Consider the following 11,560-nt stretch of genomic DNA (forward strand, 5'->3'; position numbering starts at 1 on the left):
TTTTGAGATGGAGTCTCCCTCTGTAGCCCAGGCTGGAGTGCAGTGCTGCGATTTTGGTTCACTGCAACCTCTGCCTCCTGGGTTCAAATGATTCTCTTGCCTCAGCCTCCTCAAGTATCTAGGACTACAGGTGCACACCACCACACCTAGCTAATTGTTTTTGTATTTTAAGTAGAGATGAGGTTTCACTCAGTTGGCCAGGCTGGTCTCCAACTCTTGGCCTCAGGTGATCCGCCTGCCTAGGGCTCCCAAAGCGCTGGGATTACAGGAGTGAACCATCGCACCTGGCTTCACATTTTTACCTATATCTTTAGAATAAAGATAATTGAATTTCAAAAAAAAAAAAAAGATTATGACATATAGGTACCACTGTGCAAAGGTCAAGACCCAACAGACACATTTGTATTCTGTCCAGTTCAAGAGCTGCTCTCTAAAAGTGATGAGAAAAAGGGTCAAAGGAGGGAATGAAGATGATTAAAGAGCAGGAAAGTAAGATTCACAATGAAAACTTTAAAGAGTTTGAAGTTATTACTCTAGGAAAGGTTAGTTAAGATCAACCTTAAACTATGGGAAAGGATTACTATACAGAAAATGACCTTTTTTTTCACCTTCTTTCATTCACTAAGGAAAAAACAAAGAAAATGGGTTAATTCTGCAGTACAAGTAGTTAACAGAGAAGTCATGACACAGAGCCTTGTGAACCACCAGCAAGGCAGTAGCAGCAAAAGATCCTTTGATGCTTAAATTTTCTTTTAATCTGGAATCATTTTAGACTTACAGAAAAGTTACAAAGTATAAAGAATTCCCTTATACGGATTCCCCAATGTTAACATTTTATTGCATTTGCTTTATCATTTTCTCTCTATGTATTTTGTCTGAAGCTTTTGGGAGTAAGTTGTAGACATGATTCCTCTTTACCCCTAAATACTTCAATAGATACTTCCCCCAAACAAAGACACTCTCTTGCCCAACCACAGTAATATTAAAAAATGGGAAATTAACATGGATATCATACTATTATTTAATCTACCAGACCTTTTTTTTTTAAGTTTTTCTGGTTCAGAATCATGTCTCTTAAAACTCCTTTAATACCCAAAAGTTCTTCTTCAGTCTTTGTCTTTGATGGCTTTAATGTGTGTAAGAGTACAAGCCAGTTATTTTATAACCCATTCTTCAAGTTGGGTCTCTCGTGCTTAAAAACAAAACATAACAAAAAACCAAAATCTCAAAGTTTCGAGAGTTTTAGGTGTGGTCCTGAGCAAATACTTAAATAAGCCTTTCTCAAGGTTCCTTCCAGCCGCTTTACACTGATTATCCTTAGGAATTAGATTTGTAGATGGGAGTGATAGACAGTAAAACATTTTTTATTTGGAACTAATTGGCTCGAATTACATATATTCCAACCCTCCACCACCACATTTTACACTTTTAATCTAACAAAAGTAAGTCTGTTGAAGAATCAGCACTTACTCTTTAAACATTTAAGTCTTAAAATACCTGCAGACTCCCCCATTTTGACAATCTCACCTCTTCAGCAATGAACTCTGCCCTAGGCTCAGAAGACAAAGAGCTGCAAAAATGGGTGTTACTCATTACAGTCATTCAACAAATATTTGTTGAGTGCTTAGTATATATTAGGCTCAGTTCCAAGCCCTGGGAATAAATTCGAGAACATTAAAAAAAAATCCTCACCTTTGAAAATCTAGTTGGAAAGATTAACATTTTTTGGAGAGGGAGTCTCGCTTTGTCACCCAGGCTGGAGTGCAGTGGCCCCATCTCGGCTCACTACAACCTCCGCCTCCAGGGTTCAAATGATTCTCCTGCCCCAGCCTCCTGAGTTGCTGGGATTACAGGTGGAGCCACCAAGCCTGGCTAATTTTTGCATTTTTAGTAGAGACGGGGTTACCATGTTGGTCAGGCTGGTGTCGAACTTTCGCTTGCATCGGCCTCCCAAAGTGCTGGGATTACAGCCGTGAGCCACCGCGCCCGACCGGAAAGATTCGCCTTTAAATTAAAAACAAACAAAAAACCCAGAAACCAGGGATTAGACTTCCTTAACCCATTTATGACGGAGGTTGCAATTTATTTTATTATTATTGTTTGTGTGTGTGTGTGAAATATCAAACCTTGGCGATAACCTTGAGCAGCAGGATGTAAATAACTCCCACAAGCATAGCATTTCAATAATGGAACACTAGCCTTAAGTTAGGAAGAAGGCAAGTCTGTGTGAATATGGGCAACTCCAAGACTCAAGATTCTAGTTTGGATACTGCTGCGGAATCTCTGGTAAACGCGCTGATTTAATAAAGTCTTCGGTTTATCCAACGGGCTACACAAATGATTAATCCAAACTCCAAAGCCCTGGAAAGAACAGGCGGGGTCCGGCTTCCCCAAATGTTCCAACCACTTTTTCAGCAACAGTCGCCTACTTGGCGCCGAGCCTCCGGATCGCCGTGCGCTACCTGGAGCGCCCCGCGGGGGACAAGCACCGGGATCCGCGTCCCTGCGAGGCGGCACCTCCTGGGCCGGGCAGAGCTGAGCACCTGGGAACCACGCACCGAGCGCCGCACGGGGAGGTGGCTAGCGGAACCGGCTTCTGCAGGCGGCCTCGCCCACTGCAATGCAATCTGGGTGTTTTTTCCAGGTCCCTCCCTGCTTCATCCCGCCCCCAGTGCCTGCCCCCGCGACGCCGGAGGGCCTGGGCGGTTGGCTTGGAGTTATCCCCGCTCCAAGTAGCGAGACTGCTGCAAGCCAGCAGCGACAGATTTATAACTCCACACTCTGAAGCCCAGGACAGGGAAGCATCCGCCTCTGGAACTCAAACAGCGGACTAGGGAGGTCCCGAGCGCCGTCGCAGCGCTGCGAGTGTGGGACCCTGGCCTCTCCCTGCTCTCAGGGGACACGAGCTGCCACCTGCATCGCGGGAGGCCCCGCCTCCGCCTGCACTTTCTCCCACCGGGAAAAGAGGCAGCGTGGGCCTCGGGCTTCTCTCCCCACTCCCGCGAGTCTGAACCCCCACTGGGAAAGCCAGACCTCCGGTTTTCCCTGACACGCGTCCTGAAAGGTTACCGGATTTGTACCCGGAGTGGGTTCTGCAAGGATAGCATGGTCGCCCATTTCACATCATGAATAGGAACGGGGCCGGACACCTGGAGCCGAATTAGTAATACTTCAGACGAAATTCTGTTCCCAAGAACAAATCGCTTTGAAATATAAAACCCGAGGAAACCGCACCTAGCGCCTTTCTCTCTAAAATGTCAACAAGACCCAACAACATATTGCCACCGACCTGGTGGCTGGGGGCGATGGTGGGGGCGCGAGCCTCTGGGCACACCAAGCTGAGGTAGAGCAGGGAGGTTGTCTGGGAGCTTGGTCAAGTCGGCACACTCCAAGTACAATGCCAAAAGCTTGAGCAGAGGGAATGGGGTCAGAGCGCAGAACCTGGGGAAAAGCCTGCTTGGCCCGACTTAAGAAAACTTTTATTAGGCACGCGGATAGATACTTTTTATTTGGGGCCCAAGCAAATAAAACGAAATGGGCCCCAGCCCTGGAGGATGTTCCAGCCTCGAACTAGCAGCCAGGACCAAACCAGATATAGCATTTAGAGCTGAGATAAAAAGAAGCAGGCTCCGTTGTGCCTGAATTTCCTTGCGGGGGTCCCCCAGCTGCTTTGCGCACGGTGAGTAACTGCGTCCTGGGGTGTGACTCGGTACCTGGGCGTCCAGCCCCGGGCGTCCGGGTCTGCAGTGCGCGGGGTTCCTCTCCGGAAAGCCGGCAGAGCGGCGGGTTTGGGACGAGCGCGCACCAGGGTTCCGGCCGGGAGAAGGGGAGGGCTAGCAGGATTTTTCCTGCTGTTTGCACTGAAAGGTGTGTTGGCTCAGGAGCGGCTTTTCCGGGGATCGGCAGTTGCCCCTGCCACCTCCCGGCTGCGGTTGGCCGGTCCCTCCCTCCGCGGTTCGCTCTCCGCGGGCGCCGCGCCCTGGGCACCTCCGCGCCCCGGGCCTCACCTCTGGCCTCCTTTCGCCTCCCTGCACCTGGCCTTTTCGCTTGGCGCTTCAGAACCTTCAGCTTCGTTCCCCGCAGCCGGTCTTCTCCAAGCCCCCCGCACCTCTCGGTTACCTCCAGTGGGAACCCCTCCCCCCAGCGACTCTGTGCCCTTTACCTCTCTGAGCCCTTTTCCCGTCTGGTCTCGGCTACCCTCGGGGTGGCGACCGCCTTTTCCCCGCCCCTCACTTCTCCCCCTCCTCCTCCCTCGCCCTCGCCTCTCCATTCATCCTGCTATTGTCTCCCGCCCCTTCCTCCCCCTCCCCATGCGGCCTCCTCCCCCACCGCTGCCACGTAGTGATTTGAAGGAGCCAATGGGCCGGCGCCGCCAGGTGTCTCTTACCTGCACCACGTGGGGGAGGGGGAAGGGGCGGGCAGGTAGAGCCACATCCCAAAACAGAAAAGCTTTCAGCCATTGCGTGCCTCCTGGGGGTGCAGCCTTGCTCCAGGCTTTTTGCATAGACGCCCGGGCAATTGAATACAAAAAGGGCAGGCCTCCTGCCCCCTCCTTCCCACCCCCCTTCCTGCCCTGGGTGTGGAGCGCTGGCCAGGTGTGGGCTTGGGTGGTTGGTTACCGCCTTTTGCACCAGCAGCAGCGAGGCGGGGGGGGTGGGCGCTCTTTCTTTTTCTCTTAGAAGAGGGTTTAGCACAGGTTTTTTCGTTCTCACTTCCACCCCACCTATCCGCCTCCCGACCCCCCTTCTCCCCCTCCCCACCTATCGTCATGACGGCCTCTCCGGATTACTTGGTGGTGCTTTTTGGGATCACTGCTGGGGCCACCGGGGCCAAGCTAGGCTCGGATGAGAAGGAGCTGATCCTGCTGTTCTGGAAAGTCGTGGATCTGGCCAACAAGAAGGTATTTCTCCACGTTTTTGTCTAGATGCAAGGGGTGGGGCAAGAAGTTTGTGGTAGAGGTTTGGGCGGGGAGGGGGCTTGAGGTAGATAAACATGCTCTTGTTTGCCCACTTGTTGAGTTTGGACCCGAGGCCTAGGGAGGCCGGAGTAAAACCAAGCTTGTTGGCCAACCGTCTTGAAGCCATTTCAGTCCTTCGCAGCCTGGCTCAGGTGGGGAGGCCAGCGCTACCGAGCCAGGTTCTTTGCTGGTCGGGGGACGCCCCGCCAAGACGAGGTGGGGTCTCGGAGGCCCCGGGGTCCACTTTCAGGGCCTTTCCGACCTAGCGGGTGGGGGTGGGGCGGGGGACAGGAACGCGTCGGCCGCTGGAGCCGCTGGCGAGTCGAGAGCTTTGATTCTGCGTCCGGACCCCTAGAGAGGCGCGGCCGCCCCAGCAGGGGAGGGAGAGAGGAGGGAAACTGACCCCTGCTTCTCTCCCCTCGGAGGTGGGACAGTTGCACGAAGTACTAGTTAGACCAGATCAGTTGGAACTGACGGAAGACTGCAAAGAAGAAACTAAAATAGACGTCGAAAGCCTGTCCTCGGCGTCGCAGCTGGACCAAGCCCTCCGACAGGTGACAGCCCCGGGCCACGCCGCCCACCCCAGCCCGGGGCCCAACCCCACCGCACCCTACGCCCTCTCCGGGCCCACGCGTGTTCCCGGAGCACGGTGGCGACACGCCCGGCCGCGTGGGTGGGAGTCCAGCCTGAGGGCCGGGGCGCACCGATTGGGCGGGGGTCGCTGCTTCTCTTCACCTCCCAGTCCCCAGGGTTTGGGACCGACATTCACTAGTTTTCGAGTTGCTTCCTGAGTAGTTTCAGGAGTCAGTGAGTCAGCTCCATTTTGCCAGTTGATTGACGAGCGGAGTTTGAATCCTAGCGCCCCCATCTCCAGGTCCAGACCCCAGACGCTCAGGTCGCCTGTTGGGTTTGGGTCTACGGCCTTAGAGCAGGGGGCGCTGTGGTGTAGACTTGCAGGCGGGCCCGGCGGGTGTCCAAGAAGTAGCACAGTTTAGGTTGGAACCTGAAGGTGCCTGCCTGGTTTCAGGCTTTTGAACTCCCAAAGAAAGGCTCGGTCCCATCATTCTTTCTTTAGTGGCCTTGGTCACATTGCCAGGGAGGTTTTTCAGGTCCGAACGTGCAGGGCTGCCCGTTGGGTCACTGCGGAACTGATGGAATCCCCTTATTAGGACTGAGGTGACCTAAAAACCGGCTGTTCCAGGGTGCTGACGGGTGCCGGAACAGGTAGGGCGGGGCGCTAAACACCTGTGCACAGACGAATGCCCTGCGCTCTCACGACCTCTGCCCCTAGCGCACGAGCTTCGAATTATAGGAGAAAGCCATCCTTTCTGGGATGTATTCATCCAAGACTTTCCAGATCTGTATACCCAATACCCGAATTTATTTATTAGAAACTGGTTATCTTTCTTAAGCCTGGCACATCCAAACATAAAAAGTAACACTAGGGAATGATGTAATCTGAAGGCAACCTGCTGATGAAAAGAGACATCTGACTTAAGTCTAGAATGAATTTTTTTCGTAAAAACAGAAGGGAGAATGCATTGACAAGTTTCTCCCGGGCGCAAACTTCCGATCGGTTGGAAAGTTTCCCTACCTCGAGGAAGCTAGTCGGTTTGTGGGAAATGAGTCTGTCTTTCCAAGGTGGCACCAGCACCGGTGTCCCCCAGCAGGGCCCTTATGGCGGTTTTCTCTGGCTATCACCAAAGGGAGCTACTTGGCAGAGTTTGTAAATCGTGCATCAGTTTCATCCCTGTGTGTCTCTTGTCCTTGCAGTTTAACCAGTCAGTGAGCAATGAACTGAATATTGGAGTAGGTACTTCCTTCTGTCTCTGTACTGATGGACAGCTTCATATCAGGCAAATCCTGCATCCTGAGGCTTCCAAGAAGGTAAGAGTGCTGGCTTCTGGAAAAAATGGTTAGACTTTTGGGGTGACTGGAGGTTTTTTAAAAAATGTTTGGTTTATTCAAGTTTCTCTGTTTTTAAAAGGGTGCATATGGGAGTTATTTAACGAGTACAGAATTTTAGTTTGGGAAGATGAAAAAGCTCTGGAAATGGTTGCAAAATATGTTAATGTACTTAATGTTTTACTGAACCATACTCTTAAAAATTATTAAAATGGTAAATTTGGTGTTATACAAAGATACTTTTTGGTGACTTAAAATAGTCTCGTTTACATCCAATTTTCAAGATGCATGACACTCCCTTTTCCAAAGCTAATACAGAGTGTGAATTTTCGACATTTAAAATAACTACAAATAGAGAAGAAAGAACTATTTTTAGTACATCATAACATCCCCATTGGTGCTGAAAATGCTGTCTCCTAGAAAGGAAGGAAAAAAGACTTAAACCTTTAAGTTCTATTTCTAATTTCATTAAAAAGGCTAGTTAAATAAGACAGCCTTATATCTAGTGAAACCACAATCATAGCACGCTTCACTTTGTCTGATTTTAAGTAAGTATTCAAAACTGATTCTTGCATCAAAACAAAAGGGTCAGCTTTATCTTTTACCTTTGCTCATTTTTCTGACATTGAGAGGGCTACAGAGTGAGAGAAATACAGTCTTGCTATAGGTAAAATGTGATTTCTCTCCCTAGGATAAATACTGAGCAGCTATGGGAAAAGGAACAGCAGAGACCACCCACCCAGTGTAGCCAATCGTTGCTAATACACTTTCTCTTAACAACTTAAATTAGTTTGAGCTGTAACTTTTTAGTGTGGTAGGCAGGCACTGAGCTTGAAAAGCTGGAAGTAGAATATATTTAGGTACCTGTATGAGGCAAGGCTTAAAATGAAAGGTGTAGACTGACAAATTATGATATAGGCAAATAAGCACAGGTTTTATTTTGTTTAATGTATTATGATAATTATAAAAGTTTGAAAGGAGTAACTTAAGTTCTTACATCTTCAGAAAATCCCTCCTTTTATTGGAGTCCTAGTAATTATTTGATAAAAGGGGAAGAATTTAAAAAAATAATAAATGGTAGACTAGTTGCTACATCCTTTTTACTTCCCAAACTCACATGAGAGGGCAAGACTTAGTCTTTTCCCTGTTGGGTCAGAGGAAAACAGCTGTTTTCATTATTTAGGTGGACTGCTTTGGGTGTAGGAAAACATCCAGAGAAAAATTAAAAGTTATCCAATTCTGGGTTATTTTGTTAAAATAATAAACAATAGTGTAATATTTGTCCATACAGTTAAGTTTTGCTTAATAGCTCATGGTAGTGGTACCAGTAGCTAAGAACAGCAGGTAACGATTTCTCCTTTGCCTTTGGGATTTGTGAGTTTGTTTTTGTTTGAAGTCTAATTTGAGTTCACAGGTGTAGTAGCTGCAATATTGGTCAAGAAGACTAATGTGGGGGACTACCATATGGCACAAAAATAAGCCTTTTCAGTTAATCAGGAATTTGCTATTCTAATCTCACTTATTACTAAAAATATGCATTATTAGAACCCAATAGTTAGAATTGCCCAGTTTTACAATCTAATTCTGCATCTGTATGAAAACTGAGGGCTGCTAGTGCTGCCTGAAAATACAGATGTCCTAAAATGGTTGTGGCTGGAAAAAACAGTAATATTACCAGCCAGAAAATAATGAAGTATAACGGCCCAAATGTATCACAGCTTCACAGTTATCGAATGGAATGCATACTGGAGCACAAACACTGTAACCCACTGCCTTAAGAGGAATTTTTTTTCTTGAGACTTGTACATAGGATCTAATACAGAAACAGGACCAGCTTTTAAAAATAAAGCCACTCTTACATTACATTTTTTTCCAATATAAAATGTGCTTATATTCAATTTTCGGGTTCCTAATTATGAGAGAAATGTTGAACCAAATTCACCTAGTTAACAGTATCTACCTTGTCCTTCCTCAGAATGTACTATTACCTGAATGCTTCTATTCCTTTTTTGATCTTCGAAAAGAATTCAAGAAGTGTTGCCCTGGTTCACCTGATATTGACAAACTGGACATTGCAGCAATGACAGAGTGTATCCTTTAAATCATTACCCAAGAATCATTTGAAAAGATAGCTCCAAAAAAATGGTAATTCAAAAAACTCAAACATTTTAAACTTTGTCAGCATATGGATAAAATTGGCTTGTCCAAAATTTGTCTACTCTGCTGAGAAGCTAATAACACAATTATAGATACCTTTGAAAGTAGTTAATCAAATGGTTGGATGGATTTGGAGATGGTTGTTGTGTGTGTGTTTGTGTGTGTGTGTGTGTGTGTGTGTGTGTGTGTGTGTGAGGTGATCACATGTAAAATAGGATTCAGTTTCAGATTATGGAGTTGGGGGTGTGTGGGTGTGTGTGCTGGAGAAAGAGCATGTAGACTTTAGTGCAGATTCTAAGACCACTTTTTCTTGGTTACTGTGGTTTTAGGGTTTATTTTGGCTTCTTTGGAATGAAGTCAAATAATTTTTTAAATTAGTGGGTATATCCCCTTTTCAAACTGCTATTTACTGGTCCCTACTTTTAGCCTTCCCTGAGTTTTTCAAATACATACAAGATTATGCTGATTATAAAAAACATCTTTGGAGATGATAAAACGGGGTCTGGATTGTCCCCCATATTCTTTAGTTCCCAAAATAATATATTTGATGCATGATATATTATGAAAGTAATTTTATAATTACAAATCTATAATCATGAATGACCCATCATCTTAACATCCACACACTTAACACATCTTTAAAAGTGCTAACTAATAGGCAGGTGCTAACATATCAGATGTAAAATTGAGTAATTGTCACCTGGGGTGGCTTCCCAAAAGCCACTGTGAGAGTCATCATGAAGTTAAAACTAAGTTACCTTCAGTAACTTGTGGGTTGCAGATGCTTATTCTCAAACTTTCTCATTCGTTTTCAGGAATGGTTTTTGTGCTACTTCAGAATTTCTTTTCCTGATTGAAGTTTGCTGTCTATTTTTCATAACTTCTTGTAGACTGGTCAAATCCATTTTTATTTGCCTCCTTCCTGGAGTCATTTAGCTGGAATTTTGGCTTCGCATCACCAGTAGTGTTGGGAAGAGGGTGGAATAAGCTCATTGTGACAGGATTCTTACCAGAATTTTGTTAATAATGTTGGTACAATGGAAAAATTCTCACTGGTAGTTCTCTTGGTTTGAATGTTAGACAGCTCAAGCTTCCACAACAAATACCATAGACTGGGGAGCGTAAACAACAGAAATTTACTTTCTTACAGTTCTGGAGGCTGAGATGTCCAGGATCTGGGTATCAGCATGGTCAGGTTCTTGTGACCTGGCAGGTAGCCACCTTTACTGGGGGGATAGCAAAAGGAGTTATCTTTTTACAAGATCACTGCCCTATCTGATTAGAGCCCTCCACCCTTTGACCTCATTTAAACTTAATTAACTCCTAAAGACCCTCTGTCCAGTTAGTTACATTGGGGGTTGGGCTTCAACATAGGACTTTGGGAAGGTGGAAGACACAATTCAGTTCTTAAGTATATATTGAACTCTTTGATCAGATAGGTAGTTGGTTCTCTACAAAATAGAGAACCAGAATACCTAGAGAAAATTAGAAGACAGTGGAGGAAAAAATCTAAGAAGCTATCTTAATTTAGAAAAAGATAACTTTGGCTGGATGTGGTAGCTTCTGTCTGTAATACCAGGACTTTGGGAGCCTAAGGAGGGAGGATGGCTTGAGATCAGGAATGCTGACACCAGACTGGGCATTATTGCGAGAACCCATCTCTCCAAAAAGTAAAGTGAAAATATTTTAAAAAGCGAAAAAGATAGCTTTAGCAGGAAAGGAAGTATATTAAGGATTGTTATGTTGGGCAATATAGGGAGACCCTATGTCAACAAGAAAATTAAAAATGAGCTGAACATGGTTGCACAAGACTGTAGTCCCAGCTGCTTAGGAGGCTGAGGTGCAAGGATTGCTTGAGCCCAGGAGGTTGAGGCTGCAGTGAGTCGTGATTGTGCCACCACTCTCCAGCCTGGGTAACAGCAAGACCCTGTCTCAAAAAAAGTGGACTTTATTTTTAAATGTTTTAATATTTAATCTCTTACTCGTACATGTCTTTCTCATTTAACAAGTTAGAAATGCTAGTAAGCTTTCTTAGCAACAGTTTTTGTGTTACATTGCTGCTGTGGTCAGTTATTTTATGACTGCTATTCAGAGGAATACTTATTTCCCTGTCTAGGCTACCAGATCAATTTCTGAGGCCAAAAGCAATTATGTCAAATCTGAATATCAACTTGTGCTCATATATGCAAAGTATTTCTATAATGTCTGAATTGAAGAATTGTTCTGCTCTTTCAGAGCTCTAAACGTTTTCCTTGCTAATAGGAAAGTGATGCTCAACTCAGAAATTTAGTCATTAAACATTCTTGATAGTTTTGCCAAGTAGACAGAGGGTCATTTGCTCTTGAGGGATTACCTGTTTCACCTGGTAAACCAGTGAGGGAGGAAGACAGGGTTCTGTAAACACCTGGAGAAGGGCAGACAAGAGAATGTGTAGGTTGACATGGTTTTTTTGTCGTTGTTGTTGTGAAATATTTGTATCCTTGATTGGCTGCTTTAAATGAGGATACAAAAACATCAGTTTGGGCCGGGCGCGGTGGCTCA

General features: G+C 46.0%; 1 protein-coding gene across 7 annotated transcripts in view; it reads left to right on the plus strand.

Annotated features, from left to right (window-relative positions):
- The first annotated feature begins 4,428 nt into the window (after positions 1 to 4,428).
- Positions 4,429 to 11,560, plus strand: part of ESRP1 (epithelial splicing regulatory protein 1) — a 66,751-nt gene continuing 59,619 nt past the window's right edge. For 4 of the 7 annotated variants that reach the window (XM_017538125.2, XM_017538127.2, XM_017538124.2 and 1 more), the window contains exons 1-4: positions 4,430 to 4,900; positions 5,383 to 5,511; positions 6,731 to 6,844; positions 8,838 to 8,952. In XM_017538125.2, coding sequence (XP_017393614.1) covers positions 4,769 to 4,900; positions 5,383 to 5,511; positions 6,731 to 6,844; positions 8,838 to 8,952 — 490 coding nt within the window. In that variant the 5' untranslated portion in view covers positions 4,430 to 4,768. Of the gene's footprint in view, positions 4,901 to 5,382; positions 5,512 to 6,730; positions 6,845 to 8,837; positions 8,953 to 11,560 lie in introns of all 7 variants that reach the window. The other 3 variants (XM_017538123.2, XM_017538128.2, XM_017538126.2) reach the window with 2 other exon arrangements.

Source organism: Cebus imitator, unplaced genomic scaffold (assembly GCF_001604975.1).
Source record: "Cebus imitator isolate Cc_AM_T3 unplaced genomic scaffold, Cebus_imitator-1.0 Scaffold109, whole genome shotgun sequence".
Taxonomy (NCBI): domain Eukaryota; kingdom Metazoa; phylum Chordata; class Mammalia; order Primates; family Cebidae; genus Cebus; species Cebus imitator.